This window comes from Colias eurytheme, chromosome 2, assembly GCF_061535395.1.
Source record: "Colias eurytheme isolate Ceu_HAF_F1 chromosome 2, ilColEury1 Martin Lab GWU primary, whole genome shotgun sequence".
Lineage (NCBI taxonomy): Eukaryota > Metazoa > Arthropoda > Insecta > Lepidoptera > Pieridae > Colias > Colias eurytheme.
In genome coordinates, this window is record NC_142981.1 from 4221298 (window position 1) to 4248373 (window position 27076).

The 27076-nt window shown below is 33.4% G+C and overlaps 3 protein-coding genes across 4 annotated transcripts in view; 2 read left to right on the forward strand and 1 right to left on the reverse strand.

The window, feature by feature from the left end:
• uzip (beta-pore-forming protein unzipped) overlaps nt 1-7269 on the reverse strand; it is a 28123-nt gene extending 20854 nt beyond the window's left edge. For both annotated transcript variants that reach the window (XM_090111602.1, XM_090111595.1), the window contains exon 1: nt 7026-7269. The gene's annotated coding sequence lies outside the window, so the exon portion shown is untranslated. The remainder of the gene's footprint in view (nt 1-7025) is intronic.
• Nucleotides 1-27025, forward strand: part of Miga (mitoguardin) — a 56769-nt gene extending 29744 nt beyond the window's left edge. The window contains exons 4-10 of the mRNA XM_090111609.1: nt 19760-19926; nt 20328-20522; nt 22484-22593; nt 23605-23773; nt 24386-24490; nt 24875-25003; nt 25453-27025. Coding sequence (XP_089967735.1) covers nt 19760-19926; nt 20328-20522; nt 22484-22593; nt 23605-23773; nt 24386-24490; nt 24875-25003; nt 25453-25770 — 1193 coding nt within the window. The 3' untranslated portion in view covers nt 25771-27025. The remainder of the gene's footprint in view (nt 1-19759; nt 19927-20327; nt 20523-22483; nt 22594-23604; nt 23774-24385; nt 24491-24874; nt 25004-25452) is intronic.
• On the forward strand, nt 18176-19413 carry LOC149910237 (uncharacterized). The gene is made up of 3 exons (XM_090107538.1): nt 18176-18382; nt 18469-18772; nt 19015-19413. The coding sequence occupies exons 1-3, from the start codon at nt 18182-18184 to the stop codon at nt 19290-19292; spliced, it is 783 nt and encodes a 260-aa protein (XP_089963664.1). The 5' UTR covers nt 18176-18181; the 3' UTR covers nt 19293-19413.
• Nucleotides 27026-27076: the final 51 nt, after the last annotated feature.

A 27076-nucleotide genomic window follows, 5' to 3' on the forward strand; every position in this document is an offset into this window, starting at 1 on the left:
TATGTTCCCGATTCGTGACTAGAAAAAGTACTGCCTTATTCCACAGTTCAGGCACGTTTGCAAACCATGCACGTTTTGTACTAATTTGTGAGTAACAATCGTCCATGTATTTCCTTCATTTTTACGCACTGAAATGCAATTTATAACACATTTCATTATCATTACGATTTAATGTGAGAAATAAAATAAATATAGGTGTATGCTAATGCATACACCTATATAAAAGCCATTTATTATTTTATTTCTCGACTAATGTCGTGTTTTTATCGAGACATAAACTTGTTTAATACCTATGTGAGATTGAGTTACAACGGAAGTGAATAATATAAAATCAATTGGATATACAGTTCTGTAGAACTATTTAAAGTAGAAAAAATATATCTCAGCGTACAATCGATCATTTTCGTGACTGGGTTCATTTGAGATCGTGCACCGTTATCTTTGGTATTCCAAAGCGAATCCAAAAGAACATCGTTTTAAATGGGCTCTCACCCGTTTTAAGTGAACCTTTTCAGTGTAGTTTTTCAGAATATTTTTAGTGCCGCAATACACTCGAGGCTTTGCCATGAATAAATTCAAGGCATTTAAATTTTTATAACGGGTCGGCTTTTCTTGTGAGCGTCTGTTACTTGTCTGTTATAAACTTTGAAATAAATGTAATACAATTTAGGTTATATGTATTATCAATATCAATGGTTTTGCCGGAAATATTTCTTGTTCTATTCAAAATTATCAAAACTGAGCACAAAGCTATTAAAGCTTCTATCATGATGATTAACTATATTTATGAGGTTACACGTTTCTTCTCTCGGGAACTTAGCAGCGGGTAACGGAAGAACTTGCTACACGCCACAATTAGTGCCCTGTCCCGTTACCGGCACATTGTCTGCGTCGTTCCTCCGCCGCCTGCCAGTTGCGTTCCTTTGTGATTTCCCCATGGAATGTTTGTTCATCGATCAGCACTTTATTGCTGTTCGATTGAAAAATTAATTCCATTCTTTACACTGATTCGTACAATATCACGATCACTGGTGATACATATTATGTTTTTGTTAGAAGAGATGTATTTTAATACATTCCTAATGCTTATTTTATGCCTATTATGTTTTCGTTCCGATTAAAACCATGAATCTGTTTTTTATGTACATCGAGTTAGAATAGAATCATTATTCGCGACAAAATTAGTGTTAATTGAATAGCTTGGGCCACCGTTAACAAACGGTACGACCTAAAAAAGGGACGAGAACCTAGCGGAAGTGTAACAGTATTGCAAGGGCTTCCGGAAAGTTTTCTTTTGCCATCTATGTCTCAAGAAATAGCGTTGTTGATTATTAATAAAAAAATTGTTTATAAATAAGCTAGTTAGACATAGAAATAGAATTGCGGCCGAGAAATGGTAGAGTATAAAAATAGCGGCCAGGTTAACAGAGTGAAAGAGAGAGAAATGCGGCGAAGGACATTCTCGTCCTCTATAAGGTCGTTCTCTATTGTCGATGGTCCTTGGCATCAACCTTGCTCGTGGGAATGAGCAGACAACCTTGGAATACCTACAATTCTCTATTTCAGCACACATGAAAAAGTAATTAAATATCAAATCAATAATATCCATTTATATATATTCCAAACGTCCTATTAACAACAGCCAATAGTTTTGTTTAACGTTAATGTTCAAACGGATGTCTGTGAAAAACTGTAAACATGTCGATGCACTAGATAGCTTTTCCTCGATGCAGGCCAAGTAATACGTATATGGCACTATAATCTTCCCTCGCCTGCATTGCATCACCAAATATTGCATTGAGTATCTAAGTGGCTTTCACTTAATTATCCAGCCCTATATCCAAGTGCCCAAGTAAAGCGTGTCGGTGTAGGTAATGGTATTGAGGAAATGGGATTATTTTTGGGCGGATATTAAATTATAGCCGGTGAGAGCTGGACCATGTGCTGCGGGTTCTTTTGTGGTTAGATTTTTATGAGCTCATCGCTTATCTTTGACACATTCGACTATAAAGTAACAATGCATTGAAATGCTACAAAAGTATCAATCGTTTTAACAGCATGTTAAAGTCTAAAGATGTCGTAAAATTCTAGAAAAGTTAATTCGAAATTCGGCTCACGATGCAGATGGTGTCATGTAAGAACAATGAGGACTTTATTAAGTATTTCCTTGAGTGACTGCTAGGCAATTTGACACGTGGGTGCGCACGCGCCAGTAGAAGGAGGGGAAGACTTATTGATTTTGGCCACAGTGTCATACACCGGACGTAATTTTTTATTCTGAAGTGTTATTCATACACCTGTTGAGTGCTTTGTTTCAATTAATTGTCTTTATATTAGAGTGGGTTTGATTAATTTCGTCATAGTGGTACGGAATCATTTTGAAACATATAAGTATTTCTTGTTGGATATCCAGTTTTGCAAAAATTATTACTATGTATTTAAAGTGCGTATATACAGTTACCTACTTACCATTAATTTCTAATATTTTTAAATCTACAGTAAAATCAATTGTAGAATGCAAAAACTATTTAAGTGTTCGAATATTGTATTCGGCTACGTTCTCATTATTGATTAAACTCATAGCGTTAGGTATAACAAATCTGAAATATAAGAACATATTGCTTTTACGAGAAATGGAGCAAATACGATTATGCTGAAAAGGGAACACCGAGTATCGAATTACAGGCAGCCATACACGATTCGTGAATTCGCGTAAATCGATTGTTCCACTGGCCATGAACTCTCGTCAACTCTCTCAACAATTGTACCAGTATTTCACGGAAATCACCAGTAATCTTAAACATCACGTTCCTCAAAAAAGGTTTAGGAAAAATACATTCTGTTTTTTATTAATTTAAATTGACTAAATTCGTCTCAGCTCATTTTTGGTACGTTACAAAAACTCTCTTTATTAATTTTGCCTATTTACTTTGTGCGGTGAACCATTTTGCTCATCGCAGGCAACTTCATAAAGTTGAATAAAAAGCCGAACGTTATGCCTGAGTCCGAGAAAAAAGTGGTTTGTACGTCCAACTAACTACGCTGGATTTCACTTTGATTTAATACTTCAACTTTCCAAATGAAAATAGAAAAAAATGCGGTTTAAATTTATCTCTTTATTTTCTCTGGAAAGGTCTTTGGGATTTACAAAGTTTCGTTAAAACCTACATTTTATGGTTATTATAGTGTGATAGTAACAAGAATATCCCAAAGAAATGAGCAGCTGCATTTCGTCCCCCTCTACTCAATCATTGTTCGGCCAAGGGTAGTAGGGAGCAATGGACGTGCCGCAAAAAATATAATAGACTAATCTCAGGTACCGACGTTGCACACACTAAACATGAGTATAATATAGTTTCGTAGTAAAGTATAATAATAGGTCTAAGTAAAGCGGATCTTATTGCATCACTGATCACATAAGAACAGCGCTCAGTTAAAATGTCTTCCATTTGTATAAAATTTGTTCAAGAGATATTGCAAACTGTAACAAACATTCATTGAAATATAAATTAACAATTGCGGTGAACTAATTCAATGCAAACCTTTTAGGCTTTGTTAAATGGACTTTATATCATGCATTGTTGTAAGCCGAGTTATATTCTGTGGCGCTGTTGATTTACATTGATTTTGAAATCGTGTTAGAATAGAATAAACAATAAAATAATGTTCAAATTCCAGTGATATTTTTTTCAAATGCCAGGTTCACATAATTGTATTAAAGGTCCTTTCGATACCTTCAATAAAAATGTATCTTGGAAATACACGGAGCGTACGTTCTATATTAATTTAAGTATATATTTATCTCTGTGCAAGTTGAGGGTATGAAGTGGAGTGAAAGGCTGCCATTAGTAGTGGCACCCTACTATAGAATTTCCCCTTAGTTGTCCGTCAGACAGCTATAGGAAGTGCATTAAGCTATTAGTAAACAGTTAGTGTAGGTTGCCACGAACAAAACTTTTGTATCGGTATTGATAATAACTGATTTTGACCTAACCTTCATACTGAAACGAGTTCCCATCGAGGTTGAAGGCGTCTGCCCACGCTTTGGTGGAATTTGAATTTTGAAAGACATTGAACTTAAGCCATTATTATAAAGTACACAATCACCATAAGCTCCATAATCTCTATGGAAATAAACTGTCCCAAAAATATAATCTTATTTCTCAAAAATGTCGAGTATAAATTGAAACTGGAATAACGGTCAAACGTCTACCAGTTTTGTTACATTTAAATACGAGTTAATGTACGTGACTATTGCCAGAAATAACAAAAAAAAACATTTAGTAGCGTATTTGCCAAGATCAGGGCCAAGCGGTCACCGCCCGAGATGAAAAGCATCCAATGTTAGCTTTGCTTGTGATAAAAGTTTTATTCCTCTCAATGTCGCCGGTGATGTCATCTTTAAGTCAAAATACGCAATTTATAATGATATATCATATCCGGCATAATAATAAGACAGTTGTTAATAAAAAAATAAGATTATCGAGTCGCATCAATCACAATTATAATATATCATGCTAAATTTAAGTTTTAATGTAATATATCTATAAGTGGATTTCAAACAGCGTACAATTTTGGATATATTTCAGCTTTATTTAGGGCAAATGTCAAGATTTATTTAATTCCCGCGGGTGTGTTTGGCAATTCTTGGCCGTTGCTTCGCGAGGGTTTCGTCGCGCGGGCGCGTATCGATCGCATTCCCGCTGTACGCCGTTGCTTGCATACGAATACGAGAATCGGCCCCACATTCAGTCCCTTATCAAAACCACTTCCAGACTGAACCCTTCGTTAGCACAGTTTATGATTGTTACGTCAACACGACCATTACGGCTCGCATTTTTTTTATGTCAATAGCCCTTTCATAAAAATCACGAAAGTTATGGCCGTCCAGCGGACATGGGACAAAGCAAATTGCAAAAAGCTTTTCCTAATTTGCGTTTACGCGAGGGACACGGCCTCGTTTGTCAGTAGTATGTCAAAATAGCCTATTTAAACAGAACGCTACTGGTTATTTGAACAAGACACGGTCGCTGGTTTTATAATTTTTGATGGCAGATTACCTAAATATAGAACGATTTTAAACAGTGCTCCCATGACTAGGATTAAATAATAGCTCATTATATTTGAGGGGAAAATTGTAGGGTTTCCATAGCGCCCACAATTTTTCCGTTCAAGGCAATTATGACCGCCTCCTTGCTTGAAATTGACACAATTTTCCAGTCGGCATCGTGCCCACCCCTTCTTATTACGTCGCGAATTTATCTCAAAGATGCCATCGTTTATGTAGAGCACATAAATTGAGTGCTTAATTATGAATATGTATTAAATTTCATAGTGCTATCTTAGCGATCGTTGTTGACTTTGTTGTTATTTTTTGAGTATCTCAAAAAAGTTACGTAACGTTAAAAATGTTACATGTTGTTGTGATAGTTTTCATTGTATTATTTAAGTCGGTAATTGCCAAGAAGCTTGGTAACAATTTAAGGTGAGTGAACTTCGGAAATGTATTATTAGACAGTCAATACATTGGCAATTACTAATCAACGTTACTGGGTGATCAGAGAAACGGAAATTAATAGAGTAGCAACCGACCGGCGATGTCGCCATCGAATTAACCTTTAGAAGCAATTGACCATCGGCCATCCTTCAAGAATCTACTGGCAAAATATTAGAAGACCGAGCTCAGTTTACGGAACAAGGTGCCGCTAATTATCTACCAACAACGTTACACCTACGCGCGTAAAATAATACGTATGTCATTCACAACTTTGTTTATTCGGTTTGTTTATTTAGTCGGAAACACACACGAATTCCTGTTGCGTATGACGTGAGCAGTATGGATTTGCAGATCGATACAACGACGCCAAGTGGCCTCTGGCGCGACTGGCTTGATGTTACTGTGACAATTAAAGCTTCAATGTGGCCGACTTTACCCTAATTACTGATATCATATAACTGTTTAACTTTTCCTTTGTTCAATCCCTATCTTCTAACTCTTACTGCCTGCGTCTTGTGCTGTACTCCTACTCTACCTACTCTACAGTATTATTAAACATTTGGTACACCTTGTAGAGAGGTTATTCTAAGGTTGATACGACAATCACTTAGTTCAATAAAAAAGACCAATTTAAAAGCCACCAGTCACGGCTATTTTATCCGGACTTCTTAATCGAATTCTACATAAGTGATTCATTAAATTACAGCTTCTACATAATTTATTGTTGTTCGCGGTATCGATTCAAAATATACGTCATAGCGTTAGTTTTTTTATTATTATTATTGGACTATACGAGTATAAGCACGTGGAGCGACGTGCAGCTGTCGCTGACAATGCGGATTCACAAATCTCTTTTGACAGATGTTTTGCGAGTTACATATCCGTAGTAGGTATTTCATCGAGTTTATATTAATTCATACATGAATGAATTAATCGTTCGATATTAGAATATTATTTTGTAGTAAATTATATACAAGTAATAAGATAAATTATTAAATCATTTACATTGGAATCCAAGTTGTAGAGTCGCAAAGAATTTAGTTCACCGTTAAATTATTTATACTTGTATGAAATGCTGCCGAGTGGTTAATCGTGGATTAATACGGATGATTGCAACATTTCAAGGCAAGAGAAATTTCTATCTTCGCTCCTTGGATGAACACAGGCGATATGTCTTATAGGATTTGTCCATTACATAAGTCTGGCGTCTAAACAGCGTGTACGGAGTGAACCGGTTTAAAGGAAACGTGTTAGGAGGTCCGTGTATCCAAATGTTACTCTTGTTACTCCATTGAATAAACCTAGTATGCAATTGTGGTAATAAACAAAATGTAAATATAAAAGGTTTCGTTTACCTTCAATGGCTTGTAAAAAAATTAAATAGATCAGATAAGATCTTTCAATGTGAGTACCAGAAAATATTTAATTATTATTTTCCCAAATAAAGTGAAAATTTATATTGTAGAGATGATATTGTAGAGATCGTATCAACCATAATGTGATTACGGTTCCTTTTGTGTGATCTTACCTGAACTCGGAAAAGACCGGCGTTATTAGCGCGGGATGAGGCAAGATGATATAAAGGTAAATCACTACGCTTAAATTCCTTATACGCACATCACTAAATTGTTTGAACACTGGAGAACTAGTTGGCTTATATTCACAAAGATCTATCAATATTATGGAATCGTAATATTTATGTATTTGAAAGATGGATTCAATGAAGAGGAGGGTACCGCCGCAGTGCAGAGCCTCTGATAGACTGACGGAGCGCGGAACGGGCCCCGCGCCCGAGAGGCGAGGCCTAGGGCTGTCACACGACCGATGTTTGAATATTACGAGTGCATATAAAATGGTTTAGCTTGATGCTTTTTTCTTTTAGCATTGCGAAGTTCACATTGGGATAGAGTAAATGATAAAAATCTTTAAAATAATAAAGTTGAATTATAATGTTCAAACGTCGCATTAACTTTTCATCCCTTGAAACAAAAAATAAAATATGTATGAGCAAACGGAAATCTTATCTATTTTGATTAAACATTTTAGACTCCTTCATTATATTAAATTGAATACCCGATTTTTGAGCGATTTAGTGTTAAGGTTGATGTTCCGACCGTCCCTCCATACATTTTTGATTACCTCTAAACACTTAACACAGACACTATTTCTTTAAAACTAATCATTTTATCACTTCTCTATAATGAAATGTGTGCGCGTTCGACCTTTTTAATCAATAATTTACAATATTTACTTAGAAAAACAACAGTAAAATACCGGAAAAATTTGACACTTCTACAGTAGTGTGCGTGACTTTTGCCAAGCGAAACACGACATAAAGCATGACATCTAGCGCATAGACTATATACTTATTACAGATCTAGCGCGTCAATGTCTAAACGAAAGGCGATGTTTAGACATTGACGCGCTAGATGTCGTGCATTCGCGTTCGTTATCTTATGCATAATGAGCATAATTCTAATAAATCAAAGTTCTGTGTAAAAATTGAGTAATTTCATTTCCAATCGTTCAAAGAAAATAACAATAAAATAAAATAAAACTAATGACCTTAGAAACTATGTTTTTTTTTAGGTCTGTAAACTGTATTGTACACTGAAGGTAAATGGTACTGTAGGTACTTTAGTTCGGCGTCGTCGCTCGTCGGCTTGATATAAAATTACATTCTTGATTTCATTGACACGCGCTATGATTTGCGCGCGGAATTTCTTGTGTTGTGAATTTATTTTTGTATGCTATGCATTTTAATTGATTCAAATTGCAATGTTTCTCTAGTATGCATTTGAGACTATAATATTGTAAATTGTAATAATTGATCGTGGGTATAGTAATTAATTATTCTAATAACGCAATTAGTAATATATGTATTTTCGGTGGGATTCAAAACAAAAAATTGGCCCGTGATTTTTATGAAATTTCACCACATTGCAAATCACATCAATCATAGTTCATACACATGTATGACGAAAGTGATTAGTATTGTGGCTAACATTGACTCATCAGTTCATCACTGAAACCAGTGATAAATCAGTACCTATATCATATTGTGTTTGAATATTTTTAAACAATGATATAAGTATACAATTATTATAAATCGGTAAACTATCAAAGTAATCACAAACTTGCAAACATTGGTAAAATGTCCAGTAGTTTATGAGCCTATTCATTACAATCAAACAAACAAACAAAGTTTTCCTCTTTATAATATTAGTGTAGACAAACACTATGAATACGATCACGAATGCAAATTCGGGGATTTTCTAATTATTGCTAAATAATAATTGAATTCGTTTTGAAATACTCTATAATTTTTAGTGTATAAATAGACATTTATAATGTGGTGCTCATTTTTTTTGTACTGCTAACGCTATTGTAGGTACCTATTTTCGTTGTTTTATTTCAAGTGAACACGGCCATACAATTTTGTCACGAGCCGCCTATGATTGTAGGTACTTTTGTTAGGCTCCTTCGTCGTCCGCGTCGCGTCGGCTCGAAAGTTCTTGATTTCATTGTCACGCGCTATGATTTGCGCGCGGATTTTCTTGTGTTGTGAATTTATTTTTGTATTATTATTTTTTTTTATTTTATTGATTCAAATAAAATATTTCACTAGTATGCATTTGAGACTATATTGTATTATGTATAATTTATCGTAGGTATAGTTATTCTTATAACGCAGTTATATTTTCGGTGGGACAATTTGACCCGTGATTTTTCTGAAATATCACCACGTTGCAAATCACATCAATCATACACACGTATGACGAAAGTATAGTGGCTAACATTGACTCATCAGTTCATCACTGAAACCAGTGATAAATCAGTATATCATATTTTATTGTGTTTGAATATTTTTTAAACAACGATATATACAATATTATTATAAATCGGTAAACTACCAAAGTACTTCCGAATTTTCAGACAGACAAACAAGTAGTTTGAACACGCAGTTTTCTTATACTAGTAGCAAAAATCAAAACCATAATATTATGTTTACCTACCTACTATATTTTACTAAAAGTCGAGTGCGTCGAAATCGTAAATAATAGGTAATATAATGTTTTTCACCTTCCTGGTTATTTTCCCATAGTAATTAGTGTTTTAGGTTTGTTGTTGTAGGTAGGAATAATAATAATTATTCTTACATGTTGGTTATGAAATGTATATTGAAATAATTTACTTTTACAAATCATTAGTGATATTAGTTTTGAGTGAAAATGCTTGGATCAGCATAATATTATATGGTACTTCAAATACATGTTTTGATAAAAAAAACAATAGTGTAATAAAATAAAACTGCGTTTTATTGTAATCAATGTTGACAATTTTAAATTCCAAAATTATTGATCAATAAAATAGTTTACACCAACAAATATAACTTTTATTTTTATAACAATCGTTCATAATATAAACCGTAGCAGGTGGCGTTTTGAAGTTCTGTCTACTCATACAGAAAAATGGAAAACTTGTTTTTTTTGTAAACAATTTATTACTCATGTTGTTTGGCAACTCGAAGCGTGGTCGTCCGTCGTAGGTACTTTTGTTCGGCGTCGCGTCGTCGTCCGCGTCGGCTTGATATAAAACATTCTTGATTTCATTGACACGCGCTATGATTTGCGCGCGGAATTTCTTGTGTTGTGAATTTATTTTTGTATGCTATGCATTTTAAATTTTTAATTGAATATTGAATTGCAATATTTCTCTAGTATGCATTTGAGACTATATTGTAATAATTGATCGTGGGTAGGTATAGTAATTAATTATTCTAATAACGCAATTATATTTTCGGTGGGATTCAAAACAAAAAATTGGCCCGTGATTTTTATGAAATTTCACCACATTGCAAATTATATATTATACAATTACAATTACAATTATTATAAATCGGTAAACTATCAAAGTAATTACAAACTTGCAAAATATGCTTTTCCGAATTTTCAGACAGACACACAATTTTATTAGTTTGTTTTAGCAAAGTAGGTACCTATACCTATACGCTTACGTCGCGCGTCGCGTCGTCGAAAACGGTGCGCCGTGCGCCCAGAAACAAACATACCTAATTCAGTTACAATCCTTTTTTTGTTCCGTAATTTATTGTATTTATTCTAATACGATTTTTTTTATTCGTCGGCCAGTTCTACTAGGTATAAAAAGATAAAATTGAAATATAATTATTGTAGCGACAGCCATAGGTATTATGTTACTATGTTTTCGTAAATATGTTTTTCACCTTCCTGGTTATTTTCACATAATCTTATCTAATATATAAAAATGAATCGCAAAATGTGTTGGTAAGCGCATAACTCGAGAACGGCTGAACCGATTTCGATCATTCTTTTTTTATTATATTCCTTGAAGTACGAGGATGGTTTTTATGTAGAGAAAACGTAAATATTATGTACCACGGGCGAAGCCGGGGCGGACCGCTAGTATATATATATAAATGAATCGCAAAATGTGTTGGTAAGCGCATAACTCGAGAACGGCTGAACCGATTTCGATAATTCTTTTTTTATTATATTCCTTGAAGTACGAGGATGGTTCTTATGTAGAGAAAACGTAAACATGTACCACGGGCGAAGCCGGGGCGGACCGCTAGTCTTATATATAAAAATGAATCGCAAAATGTGTTGGTAAGCGCATAACTCGAGAACGGCTGAACCGATTTCGATAATTCTTTTTTTATTATATCCCTTGAAGTACGAGGATGGTTCTTATAGCTAGAGAGCTAGTTAGTTTAGTTTTAGTGCAGTGGCAGTGTAAATGTTGTTGTTGAGGTTATGTAAATTTAACACTTTAGTTAACTACCAAGATATAAAGAAATGAGGATAGGACACAATAACTATTGGTTGAGGTATTTATAAACTCATAATATACTTTTAAAAAAATCACGTTTTAATAAATTTCTAGAATTAAATTAGAACAGCTGATTCAAAATAGCCTAAAAAATCTTAATAATAATAATTACGCTTCACAGCAAGAAGAAATGTACCATATGTACCCGCACAAAGTCGATATTGTGTTGCCTACCGTTCGACTCAATGGCTAGGGTTGTAACTACCTTTAATAATTATTACCAAACTAATAAACCGAGTGATGCGAAATAACCATAATTCTTTTAGAGTTTGATAAAATGATCAGGCAGGTATTTTCTTTAATCCTCTGAATTCTCGGTTACTAAATTGTATCGTTGAAATTATTCTTAATCGCGTAAATTTAATAAATAATCATATGGAAAACACTTTTCATTTGTTTTTTTACTTTCACGCCCAACTACTATACAATAATTACGTTGTTTCGGTATTTTGACGAGAAAACGCAGGAAACATCCGTTGTATCATTTTAGATAGATTGTATATTTTGTATCTGTAGAATTGAAATCAAAGCTATGTATATGTTGTCTCCATTCTTTTCTTATCGGATTGTTGATCCCAATGCGAATGCGTCACTTAAATTTTATAAAAGACAATTAAGAACATCAAAAATAAAGTGATACGTAAATATTTCACAGTGCAATATATTATGTAATTAATAATAATTATATATTTATGAAAAAATAATTACATCAGATTTAATAATAGCAATTGTTTTGAATGTACATAATATGAATAAATGATTACATCATAATAGTAATAATCACAATTGTTTTATTTCCCATTTGTTGCAACCCTAGCATATTTTCATGTAGCAGCAGAAGTACCTACACTGGCGGCGCGGCGGCATCGTGCGACATCAAAGGCATTGCCTTACTAGGTAAGTTTATAATGACTCATTTCTTTTATTATATAATTTACGTTTTACTTTTACAGAATCCGATTCAATGGATTATGAAGACGAGTCACACAACGCCATACGATAGTGATGATGAATGAACATTTCAATAAATGCATGCGTGTTTTTTTATGTTGTTTTGTAATTGTTAATTGTTTCTTAAATAAAGAAATAAACTAAATATTTAAATGATGATTTGTTATTTGCAACACAACTTTATATTTGAGATTCTTTACAAATGTATATTTAGTTTTGTATCATCAAATTTATAAATTTTATTCCATAGTTTTCAAAATTAAATGTAAATGACCATAAAAACATTAATAAAGTAAATCATTGATGTAAGGTCAGGGAACGTAATACATATATACATCTGACCATGTAGAAGCTAAGTCTTGTTGACTGCTGAAGTCTGTAAAGTTTTGTTGTCTGCTGAAGTCTGTACGCAATGAAAATGTCTGCCGTTTCGAAAATAAGTTTTTAAGACCCTAATAAATAAAATATATGAATGGCAGATCTGGTCAAATACTTTCAAAATTGTATTTTTTTCAGCACTTTCATAAGTGTCTGCCAGAATGTTATCCGCGTGATAATGGTCTGCCATTGTTATTTTCCGATAGTAATAATAATCTATTTTCAAATATCAAAATGGCAGACGTGGTCAAATGGTTTCAAAGTTCGCCAAAAATTTCCACCTGTCTTACCTAAGCGCGCGCCCCGTCCACCACTCTGGGCTTAGTGACTCCTCATCTCATGTATAGTAGGTATAGGGGAATCAACACACAAAAATCCAGGTCTGGTCAAATACATACAGGTAGCTTTGCGCTAGCTCTCTAGCACGTAAACATGTACCACGGGCGAAGCCGGGGCGGACCGCTAGTAAATAATAAAATAATAAATAGTGTATTAGATTTGTTATTGTATCTTGTATACCTACGAATAATTATTCTTACGTCTTGTTGGGAAATGTTCAAATACCTACCTATTGAAATAATTTACTGTTACAAATCATTAGTGTTATTAGTTTTGAGTGAATAGGCATGGATCAGAAATTCAGAATATAATATGCTACTAACTACTCAAATACATACATGTTTACACAACAAACACCACTGACCTCTATAACTATAAGTTATAGAGGTCAGTGACCGTCAGTGACAAACACTATGGATACCTACGCTCGCGAATGCAAATTCGGTGATTTACTAATTATTGATAGGTACCTAGTCATTGAATTCGTTTTGAAATAGCCTGTACTTTGTAATTTTTAGTGTTATAGACATTTATAAAATGTGGTGCTCATTTTTTTTTGTAATAAATTATCCTGCTACGCTATTGTATTTTCGTTGTTTTATTTCAAGTGAACACCCATACAATTTTTGTCACGAGCCGCCTCTGGCCTCTGGGTGAAATCAACCAGTCAAATGATTTTTGTTCTAATTGTATTTTGGTAGTAACTAGTTTGTTTAGAATTTACATTACCATTGTTTAATTTTTATTTTGTATTTGCAGTAAAATAAAAAGATGAAAAACTTCATTAGGTATATTGTACGACACCTCACTCTGAATCGCGCTAGCGAAATTTTTTCGTTACAGAGCACATATACAACTTTCGGACAATCTTCATTGAGGCCGGCCGGCAAATCGAGTATGTCGAGAAACTTCACTTATTCGATGGAGGTATTCTACCTTCCTTCCTCCACAGTTGTGGGACCCCGACGTGCATTGAACACGCAGCTTTCTGATACTAGTAGCTAAAATCAAAACCACAGATATGTCTGTGATCAAAACCATAATAATATTTTTACCTATTATTTTACTAAAAGTCGAGTGCATCGAAATCGTAAATATGTTTTTCACCTTCCTGGTTTTTTTTCCATAGTAAATAGTGTTTTTGATTTGTTGTTGTATGAATAATTATTCTTACTTGTTGGTTATGAAATGTATATTGAAATAATTTACTTTTACAAATCATTAGTGATATTAGTTTTGAGTGAAAATGCTTGGATCAGCATAATATCATATTTGCTACTTCAAATACATGTTTTGATAAAAAAAAAACAATAGTGTAATGTAGGTAATAAAATAAAACTGCGTTTTATTGTAGGTAATCAATTTTGACATTATTTATTTCCCAAAATTACAATAAAATAGTTTACGCCAACAAATATAACTTTTATTTTTATAACAATCCTACTTCCTACTAATGCGAAAGTTTGTGAGGATGTGTATGTGTGTGTTTCACGCAAATACTACTGAACCGATTACAATGAAATTTAGCACACATATAGAACGTAACTTGGACACATTGAATAGGTTTTATCCCGGAAACCCCACGGGAACGGGAACTATACGGGTTTTTTTTTGAAAATGCGGGCGGAAAGCTAATCGTTCATAATAATATAAACCGTAGCAGGTGGCGTTTTGAAGTTTTGTCTACCCATACAGAAAAATGAAAACCACAGGAGATTGCCCAAGTGACTATGGCACTTGGTATCGCAATCAAACTTATTGTGTCAAGATGAAATATAGCTCAATTTAAAGCTTGATGTTAGTACTTTTAGATATGATTAAAGTTTTTATGTAAATAAGCCGCAGTTCGCGACAATAAAAATAAAACAATAGTTTTATTCAACACTTCAAAAAACTACTTAATCGAGTTTAAACTAACGATGAACGTTAAGTTTTACATTTATTACATAGGTAATATTTTAATTTACAAGACAAATGTGAAAAGTAAATCGTAATTTAAACATTATTTCAAAATAACATCGAACAATGCGTCGAACACATTCATTTGACATTTCAAATAGAAACTATGACATATGACGTTTGCAAGAGAGATAGATATAGGTATGTGTCAAAACAAAACTTTTACTTTTATTTCTATTTATTCGGTATAATTACAACTTAATAGTGATAAATATGATCATTATAAATACAAATAGGAATTAACAATATCACGAACACGTGACACAACTAGTATTTTACCGATTCCATACGTAGTCATACATGTTTCAAAAGAAAAACTTTTACTTTTACTATTATTTCAATTTATCCGGTTTAATTAAGACTTAATATTGATACATATGATCATTATAAATACAAATAGGAATTAACAATATAACGAATACGTGGCACAACTAAAATTTTACCGATACCACCCGTGGTCATTCTCCTTTGTGGGTCATTTGTAACAGGATGGCGGTTCTACAGCGAAAAAAGAAAAATGATGGTCAGAACGCTGATACCGGATACCTTAAGATACTGTAATATAAAATATTACTAGATTAGATAAAATATTATAGGTAGTATCTTCACCGTGTGTGACGCGCTTTACATTCACGCCATCTAGAGTTAAATCTTTATCATTTTTGTATACGTCTGTGTGTGTAAACGACCCTGTATGCAATGACAGATGTTAAAACGCATAATTTTACCGAATTGGGTGGATTTTAAGGCAATGATATAACATATTTCAATAAAATATAATATTCAGTAACCGCCATGACTATTCCTAGGTTTGATGACTATTCCAATTACGCAAAAACTCAAATAAACTAGAAATGTAGAATTCAGCGCCATCTAGCGGGATATTGGCTGGGAACAGATCGTTGCAATCACCTTAACCCTAACAGCGCCCGCGGCGCGGCGCCCGCCTTGTGACCGTCGCGATCGCCACGCTGAATTATTCCAATGCCGTTAAATTTAAACTTCACGTTATCAGTTATCACTTGTCTGTTAATATGCATTCACCTATGTTGGTAAATAAACAGTCTATACGCGTAAATTACTATCAACAATAAAGGCATCTTGGAAAGTTACAAAATAATTTATCACTAGAATTTTCTATAGCGGTGCCTGCGCATGAATGTCTTTCTTCTTTTAAAGGAGCTTCAATTTAAGTTTTAAATAATTATGTAAATTGAAGCTCCTTTATATCTTGTTTCCAGATTTTTATACTATCTAATACTCGTACCTAAGCATTATGTTTGAAAACTAAAAATATCCGGCAAATTAAAAAAAAACACGAATATTATAATAATACATATTTAGAATTAATTCCACCCGTCATTTTTTTTGCACGTTTGTAATTTTTATGTGTTATTTAGTAAACTCTACCACATTGATATCGAAACTACTCTACTGACTCTACTAACTACCTACGCTCTTTTTCTCCTCAGTGTTTTTAAATATTAACTTGGCCTGGTTTCATTAAACAAAAAACAGAAATTTCATTTAATTTACTATTCGTGTAGTATGAATTAATATTCCGTGAATTTTATTCGCGACTCATGATCCCCGGAGCAAAGTCGGTCGGTGTGAAAATTCGGGGTTAGGTAATTAAGGTAGCTGTAAGCTGACACCGGGCTGACTGGCGCACCTTACCTTCCACAATGAATTTATTACCATGTTGAATCGCAACACTTACCATATCCTTTTAATATTATGAAGTATGAATAAGCCAGGGAAATGAGATTTCGTTCAGATTTTTTCAATACTTGTAATTGGTTTTCAAGCAGAAATGAAATCTCTACCTACAGTTAGGTTTGAATAAAAAAAAAAAGCTAAAATTCTGAATTGACATAGATGTTAAAAAGATTTATTAATAACGTACGTATACCTAATAGCTATCATGCAAATTGTAATCGCTTGATATTTTCAATCATTTTTTTTATTATAAAATCATGTTACGAATTATAATATGACGGTCAAAATAGTAAACGACATGCTCGCTTTGTTGCTGCAGACAGATTTATTTAACACGTCCATAAATAAATATAAATCACATGTTTTCGAATTCTGAAGTGCTAAATGAGAATCGTATTGTATTTTATATAAAAACTCAACATGTTCAAAGGCATAATATACAATATACATATTTTAAACCCAATTAATACTTGCTTTTCTGTTGTATAGATAAATCCGGATGGTTGGCTATCGCTATATTTTTATTTGGTTTGTTTCCTTAGAACTTTCGACCGGGTGAATCAATTTTGATGATTCTTTTTTATTTGAAAGCTGTCGCCTTCCGGTTTGTGCTATTTAAATTTTGTCCAGTTCTTACAATTTGAAGATGGTTTAGTTTTTTGTTAAAAATAATTATTTTGTAGCTCTATTATTTCTGTAACGCAGAAAAAAATTGATGTGGTAAATGTATTATCACGACATCTATATGACTTTATAGATATAAAAGGGCTGGGTTTCTGTTAGTATTGCTATTCGCTGCTAGAGGTCGCTCTTTATTTATAGTCTGAATGCGAATATTTAAAATACTTCTTAATTGATTAATCAATGTGAATTAATGTTTAGATGTCAGTGATAATTAATTAAATGCCCATATTTAACAAAATTTAAATTAATAAAAAGAAATTCAATTGTCGGTTGACGCCATCTATGAACGGAATAAGTAACCTAAAATGTATGTAGTTGCTAGCTTCATGGTACACAAACATGATTGAAATCTGTTCTGTGATTGAAATAAACTCGATAGACTCAATGGTCGCCATTACATATCATCTTGTAGTTTGTGTTTTGAAAGAAATTGAGTATGTCAAATCTACAAATAGCGCGCGATTTATTTGATTTTTAGTTTGAGCCTGTTTGTTGAGTTTGAGAGTATTGATTCGTAAATTTATTATTTTGTTAGGCCAATGAACTGTTATGGTAAGTTTGTTGTTTTTTAATTCATTAAATAGATTTTAATAAGCTTAAAATATATTTAAAGTTTATTAATTATTTAAAATAATTTAGTTGTTATCATGAATTTAAAGGGTTTTCAATGTACTTACTTACCTGATTTTAATAAATTGCCCTTTGACAAGAATTTAATATTAAGTTGTTTGAATTCATTTTAATTTTAATTATTTGCCATTTCATATTTTTTACATGTTTCAGATGGCACCACCTCGAAGAATAGTTAGAGAACAGCTAGAAATCCTAATAGATTTTTTAGAATCAAACAGAGACATGTCCAAAGGTTTGCTGCCAAGTGCACCCATGAGCCATCAGGCAATGCGGCACAAATGGGCAGTGCTGGCCAAAAAGCTGAATGCTGTTGAATCAGGAGCTTTAAAAGCACCCGATGGATGGAAGAAAGTATAATATCCCCAAACAATTTTTAAAATAAATAATTCTTTGCTTTTTAATGAATTTTATTAATAATTTTTTGTTCTTTTTTACAGTACTGGTTTGAATGGCGGCATAAATGTAGAAAAAAAGCTGCAAATGCTAAGAAATTTCAATCTGATCCAAACGCTAGTAGCAGCAGATTTGTACCACTTAATGATCTAGAAATAAGAGTATTGGAACTAAATGGAGAGGGTTCAGTCAGTGCTGCAGTCTCATCATCCAAGCAGTTAGAAAATTTCTTAACAGAAAATTCAGACAATGAGGAAGTTTCTAACGATGAAAGCATAGATGAATCCGTCCCAGTGAAAGTCAAAGTTAGACAGTCTATTAGTAGCAATAACTCTAAAATGCACACAGGTGATTCTTATTATGTATTTTTATTTAAAACAATATTATTTATAAAATAATGGCTTGGTTTTTTAATTTTGTTGATCACATTAATTTGTGAAAAAAACATTTTTAACCGCTGGACTCACAAAATTTTTATTGTTTTAAATGTTTATAAAAATTTTCCAATATTATAAGTATTTCTTGAATATTTAAAATAAAACTGCTTTGAACTGAGTGTCCATTTTAATTACATTCAATTTTTTTTTCAGATGAAGCCAGAGTTACACCGCCTCCCCGATGGGCGTTAGATTTAGAAGAACGTAGAATAGCGTCACAAGAGAGAATGGCGGATGCCTTACAATCAATAGCCAGTACATTGCGCTCACAAGAAGAACGCAGATCAATGCTAGACGATAGAATAGCAGATACATTGACAGCTCTAGCGGGAACCATACAAGATCTCAATAGTGGGGTACATGATATGATACAACACATTCAGAGCACTAGTCAGACGGAAAGATCCTATAAGGAAGTTGTATTGCTATAATATAATAGAAGATAGTTGTGATATATAGACTTATATGCATTTTCAGCACAAAGCTCAAGTTCCTTGAAGACAATCAATGTTTTATTTGAGCCATCTTGCCATATATTTTTATTTGTACAAACCTATACTTATACTAACTAATATACATTAAATTATTTTCATTTACCAAATAAACACATTTAAATAAAATTTATTTGTTTTATTTGTATGTTATGATGTGAAACAAACAGGCTATCCATAATTATTCAAAGGTAGCAGTAATATTAGGATAGGATGTATGTCTATGTGTTTGTCACTGAACTCATCCTAAACGGCTAAACCGATTTTAATAAAATGTGTGTTGTGGATGCGAGATTATGTTAGATTTGCCATGTTGATTCTTTACTGTAGCTACCAGATTTTGCTGTACGTGGCTGCTCATTTGATTTCCAGTTATTTTTATGAATTTTTATTATTTGTTCAAAAAGGTATGGAAGCTCTAGAGACGAGTATAAACTACTGGGAAGATGCGCTGGCCGCATTTTCGGTGAACGCACGAGGCGGCGGCGCCGGCACGCTCGCACTCACTTCGCCTGAGGAGGCGGAGTTCTGTAGGGAGATACAGGAACTGCTACAAAATGCCTACTTGCTACAGGTAACATTTGCAACTATTCAACATTACAGGAAGACGTACATAATATTATTTAAAATTTCATACTGAAAGAGGTGGATCAATGACGGATTCTCAAACAGATTAATTAGGTACTTTAAAACTCAAGTAGAACAACGGCATATCCTCCACTAAGACGCACATTAAAACAATGTTGCATTTTCATTTAAAAAATGACTACTTAGATGGATTCACCGATTTATCATCCTAACATTTTACATTTATTAAGGGAGGGTAAAGAAACCTATATATTCCAAATTCTTAAACCCGATGTCTGCGATCTAAGTCGCCTTACTACTTATCTTACATTAAACAACAACCAATGCCCATTTCTAGTTTAAAATGTGTGTCTGGTGTTTTATTATTTTCTTTCTCTAATTTTCCAGGAGCGTTGCGAGCTCCTGTTCCTCGACCAGCGGTCGGTGCTGTTCCGCTCTGAGAGCGGTGGTGGGGGCGGGGCTGGGGGCGGGGAGGGGTCACTCGCACGCGTGCGGCTGCTCTCTACACACACGCACGCAGGTTCCGACCGCACGAAGGAGCTCCACTCTAGTGCTGAGTCCTTCGCCTCGGCTGAGGATCAGGTAATCTAACTAACTTACTGTAAAGTCATGTGTGAAATTTTCGACTATACCGCAATAAGGTAAATGTACGTAATTCCGGAGTACTAAGGCATTCTTAACTTTCCTAGCAATTTCCAATAAAGCAGGAAAAAATTGCGAATTGAAGTTAGATTAGTCGTAAAAAGAGGTTTTCAGATAAGAGATTGATATGTAACACTACTGTATTTAAACTATTTTATAAAAGTAAATGTATTTTTTCTGGACCTCGTAAATGTCCGTTATTACGGTATAAAATTTGACTTTCCAGGTAATTCCGTAAATGGGTGCTGGTAATTCCGGCATAAGCAGAAAAATGCCGTTTATCTGCAGGATTACATGAAATATTAAACATAAATTTAATGTGACGAGTTCTAAATAAAACAACTTTTTTTTTACTGTAGGAAAACAGTTTATTACAATTTTTAGGTAGGTACCCATTTTACTAACAAACCTTCTTCAATCGATGACAGGACTGTTGGAGCTCCTGCTGACTCTTGTTTTTTTGTTTTTTTTATTAATTTTGTCATGCAAGGTGGTCTGATTGGGTATGTTATATATACCTTAGATGCACGATATATGGTCATGGTTCCATTTTTTAACCGACTTCAAAAAAAAGGAGGAGGTTATCAATTCGGCCGGTATGTTTTTTTTTTTATGTATGTACACCGATTACAGTTATCACTTGTTATATCCTCTAAAGCTTTGGCGCGGTCCTCGTTGGAGTACTTTTTGTTTGACATTTCGACCTGAAAAAAAAATAAAATTCAATAGCTCACTCAGGTACTTTTATATCTACCGTAATAAGAGACACAGCCAAAAACAGTGTAGGTAATTGCGGTAGTCACATTAACATAAATTTCTAACGAGTAACTCTTCTTAACAACATAAAATGACTTGAATTGTATAGGAATGCAATCATACTAGTAATAGTTACCAAAAAATATATTGGAAGATACAAGTAAATTAAACAAATTAATGATTTTGTACCGATGTTATTTGTGAGTTGTGACGAATCTGTTGAAAGTAAAAAAATGTTTTCTCTTTACACACGTATTTCATAACATAGAGAAATAAAATCGTAATAAGTACGTAATTTGATTCCAAGAAACTATGTTATATATTAGACCTGTAACAGCTTTTTTCGTTTACTTATCTCATCTCGTGCCTGACAAATTACAAAAAACAAAATCACCTTCCTTTCCTCTATTCCGTAATTATTACGTAATAAGGGACACTGTTGGTTTTTGGGGTAGGTAATTGCGGCAATCAGAAAATTTCAATTTACTCGCTAAAAACTAAATGAAGTAACTTGAAACGGTAATCAATCAGTTTGTTTTAAAACCCTTAAAAATAATTACATTACTGAGTTATGAAAATACTAACATATCACTCGCAATATCCTTATGAAAATCCGCGCGGTAGCTTACGCGTACGCAATACACCCACTACCTTTATGGCGGTTTGGCGCAGACAGACCTAGGGAGACGTGATAACTGAGCCGATGATGGTTACAGTTCTTTCAAACGCGTGTAAAAGACGCTCTACTGTACACACATAATAGATCATTTTATAACTTTTTGATACAATTAGAAGTTTTTCTTATTTTTAGGCCTAAACCGAAAACTTACGGAATTTCGTACACTTACGTAATATGGTACATCTACCTGTTGTTAGTTACGTGCGAACAAAATTTTTCAACATTTCGTCTTTTTTAACATTCGTTTAAAGAGGCTTTATTAAAAACAAATTATCATAATAACTATAGAATAGAGAAGGCAATAAAAGTGACTAATTTTAATTTCACTTAACTAGTACACGATATGAAAGCCTTACAGGATTATTTTTGCTGTGTTTTTACTGTGTACCCATTGTGGTTATTATTGTCTAGTATTGCATTAGCAGTTTGATAATTAAGTGTAATGTTAAAATTTGTGTGGTTGCAGGTTGCAGACCTTAGAGACTTCGATGATTTAGCTGAAACAGTGCCAGAAATAGAAAACCTAGAATTATATCAAATGGGTCTTAAGCAGCTAGAAACTGGGATACCTTATAGGTATTTTCTTTTGTGATATTATAAAACATTTAACTATAGTCCTTTCCACCTAAGATGATTTCTGTGACACATCGATTTTTGACACGTGTAGAGATGTCTTTACTGAAATCATATCAATTGTTTCCGATAATCGATAATATTTTATATGGAAATGAAATCGATTTGAATAAAGTACCAAAATTAGTTTTTTCGGCATTTCGCCAACAATTAACTAAGGAAACTTAGCAAACAACAGCAACAAAAAGTCAACAATAACAATTAGTAACAATAACAGAATACCACGTAAAGTATCAATATAAAAATACAACTTGTATACAAGGCTCGCACTCGTACTGTGACGATTTACTCGATTGACAAACGATCACAAGATGGGCGCCGATTATATATTTTCCAACTCTATGATTTTTCAACGATCCATTTCATGTACACGAATTGCGTATTTTGTGTTATTTTATTTTATTTTTCATTATATTAAACTAAACAATACTGTTTTGTATTTATAAGCTTAAGATGTTTCATTTTTATATTTTTGGTAATAATGCCGCCATAAAATAAAAATATTATGCACTAAAATTATTTTGGCGTTTTAAACATAAAATACGTAATTCGGAACACGATGAAGTGTCACAGGAATCATCCTAGGTGAAAAGGACTATAATTATCTTAAGTATAGAAATTAAAATCAAATCAAATACGAAATAAGTTGCATACTCATATTGATCTCTATTACAATTGATTTTAATTCCATTCAAATAAAAATCATTATTTCTTGATTTTAAACTCAAACATTTATTTATTCAATTAGATTTCTTCTAGAACTTAGAAGCACTTTTGAATGATTATAACAGTTTTAACATTTACCATACTTACCTACTATTATCGTTCACTTTTCCTCATACATTCAAAATTGACCACATCGCCTATCCTTTATTAAGAAGCAACTTCCAAACAAGCTTCTTTATACTCATAAAATTTCCCAATATTTTACACAAAATGTCATAAAATGGTCAGAACGCTCCGCACGGAGGTGTTGTCGTGCGGCTCGGACGCGGAGTTCCTGTGCAAGCTGCACGGCCTGCGGCTGGCCTTCCGCGCCGTGTTCCGCGACCAGGCCGCCTGGGCGTGGTTCATTGATGCCGGGCGGCAGGTGCTCACTGACCTGCTGCTGTTTGCTGATAAGGTGAGACCAAGAAGCTTATATCTAATACACTGGAGATTTCAGTATGAACATTAACTTGTAACAAGAAAATATGACATCCAGGGAATAAAAAAAACTTGGCAAGTTAGGTGTGAAAGGGATAAAAAAACATACAGGCGTCATTCCATGTCATATTTTCTTGTTACAAGTTAATGTTCATACTGAAATCTCCAGTGTATTAGATATAAGCTTCTTGGGTGAGACACCATGCATAATATGTAGCTTTTATGTACGCAAACGCACTTTAACATATGCATGCGCGCATCAATTATTTTGTATAAATATGTATACTAAAAAAATATGAAAAAATTTTTCTTTCTTTTTTTACTAGGTACTCGTATTTGGTTTCGCTTATTGTCTGTGATGTTCAAGACGTATTCCAATGATCTTGATGATCGTTATTTGTATACACCAAGTATACACACTACAAATATAACAGCCAAAATAACTGATTGAAGTAGACGGTATAACTATCATTATACCCACCTACCCTAAAAATGAGTATTAGTAGCTTAGGTTCTAAATTATCATCTTCTATAATAAATAAACCAGAACAATTAACTTGAGGAATGTAAGTATGTTTTTAATTTTCAGGAACCTAAAGAATTTCTAGTCGCATATGAAGAAATGGTGTCATGGACGACGGATGCTGCCAACTGGACTGTGTTAGAAAGCGAACTGACAAGCAAAGGTGTTAAGGTGGGTTGTCGATATAAATAAATAAAAAAAATCATCTATTCATTAAAAATACTGATTATGCTTTATTTTTGTAGTCGGAAAAATACCAAAGAACCTCATGTTAAATCATCCATTGAAACCCTGGACTATCAAAGTGTTTCATGTTTATTATAAGCTCCATAATTTTTAACTACTAGCAGCTCCGCGCGGTTTCACCCCCGTGGCTCCACTCCTGTTGCCCGTAGCGTGATGAAATATTTACCTTCCTCCATAAATGGGCTATCTAACACCGAAATATTTTTTCAAATCGGACCAGTAGTTCCCGAGATTAGTGCGTTCAAACAAACAAACAAACAAACTCTTCAGCTTTATAATATTAGTATAGATATATACTTATTTCCCCAGGTCCTGACATTCTACGACGTGGTACTGGACTACATTCTGCTGGACGCCTTCGAAGACCTGGCATCTCCGCCGGCTTCAGTGCTTGCCGTTGTTCGCAACCGCTGGCTCTCCGACGGGTTCAAGGAGACGGTATGTTTATACTGTTTTCTCTAAATTATGTATAAAATTCTCGTCTCAAAGTATAGGTTCCTTAGAATAAGTTTGAAATTAAAACTAGGACTGCATTGCTTCTCGAATCTTTATTTATTTATTGGTTTACCAACGTTTGTTTACATTTTACTGTTACAAAATATTTTAAAACACAAAAATAAACATGATAAATGTAACAAACACAGCATGCAAAAAACGTTAAAGCAGTTTTTAATTAAGTACCACATAATATAAAGAAAAGAAAATTAATTACAATAGAAAATCTTGACTCATATATTTTCTACTCCTACCATACCAATACGATGTGTAATTATTATCTATTAAAATTCCTGAGAACTTTTATTACTGCTTTTTGCCTTTACTGAACTCTTTGTCAAAATTATCATTATTATATTATAGACATTTAAAGACGGCTTTTTAAATTACAGGCCTTAACAACAGCAGTGTGGTCAGTGATCAAAGCGAAGCGGCGCTACCTACAATACCAAGACGGTTTCATGGCCCACTTCTACTCCATATCCGAGCACCTTCTACCTGTTCTAGTTTGGGGCTTCCTAGGACCAAGGGAACGGCTAAAAGACGTCTGTGTATCCTTCCAATCGGAAATAGTAGGTTTTATCACAGACTTATTCAGTTTTCAGAAGTCTAGATACACTACTGTGGAAGACCTGGCCGTGGACATCATGCAACACGCCAGAACTCGGGCCGCTAACATCACAGAGAAGTTGTCCGAGCGAAATTATTAGATAAGCTTAATGTTCAAATCATGTCACGGTTTATGGCCATATTGTATAAGACACTTGTTTCGCATTTTCCCACAGGCCTATCGTTCAGATTTATTAAGAATCAACTATTTTAAGCAGATTGGTTTTCTGCTGCATAAATATGTTTATTGGAAAGTGCGAAACCAGTAAGGATATATCAAAATATATTTATATAGACTCAGGTGTAGGCTTTTCTAGATTTAATCGGGAGATATCGCTTGGATTATATTATAAATGTATATCAGCGCCATCTAGTGTAGAAAGACCATTATAACTTCATATTTTGTGAGCTTGAGTAAGAGGAATTATATTACATTAGTTAAAAACGTCTCTCATGTACAACTTAAGTATTTAAATGCATTTATTTTAACGTTTTGTATCATAAGTTACTTTTATTATTGTATGAAAATATATTTGTTGCATTTCTATTCAAAGTTTTTAATTAAATGTAATAAACAGCCTCTTTCTACAGCGTAACGTAAGGAATTAAGTTATGGGCAGCTCAATTCTACAGGATCATTTCATTACATTCGTATTTACTCATAAATAAAATAAGGAGTAATATTCAACATTCCTGTGTTGACGTCCACAGAAATATTAAACTATCTAACACAAATGTACCTCTTACTTCCAAGTCTAACTTCGATCAAACTTGACAATAACATTATTTACTTCATCAATCATTGATTACATAAATTTAAATTCACATAAATTGATGCATTTTCTTTGTCTAATTTAAAGGTTGTCAGTTCTACGTACATTAATCATATGTACATTCAAAGGTGTATTTTCATATATGTACCAATAATAATAGCAATATATGTATATCAAATCGTAATCGCTTTGCCATTATATTTTAATCTCCATGTAAGAATTATGAATAATCATCTTAATATATATAAATCTCGTGTACCTATATGAATGTTAAGAGACATTTGCTTCAAGTGTCGATCAGCACTAACTAGCCTAGCTAGTGAATGTGCGTTATTGTTCGCCATTTAAAACAATACTTTTGTATGCGGTTCTGGTTATGTAATACGCTTTATCATTCAAAAAATATTAATACGTGTAACGTGAAACAGTAGTCGCTTAACTTTGTTGTACAGCCAATCTTGTGTTTTATTTTGTAAATATATTTAATTTATGACAAATTTGTTTTATTTATGTTGGTAAGCCTAGATTATCAAATAAATTGTAGATATCAAGAATACCACTATTACTCAGTCAAATAAACTATTCAAACATGAGAAAACTGGTTTTATTTACCTACTGATTATACCAGCTTTTG

Bases quoted from the DNA above. Each gene is read 5' to 3' on its own strand.
- LOC149910237 (XM_090107538.1), top strand. From the start codon at position 18,182: ATGGCACCACCTCGAAGAATAGTTAGAGAACAGCTAGAAATCCTAATA. The intron at 18,383-18,468 runs GTATAATATCCC...TCTTTTTTACAG, and splicing joins CACCCGATGGATGGAAGAAA to TACTGGTTTGAATGGCGGCA. The intron at 18,773-19,014 runs GTGATTCTTATT...TTTTTTTTTCAG, and splicing joins TAACTCTAAAATGCACACAG to ATGAAGCCAGAGTTACACCG.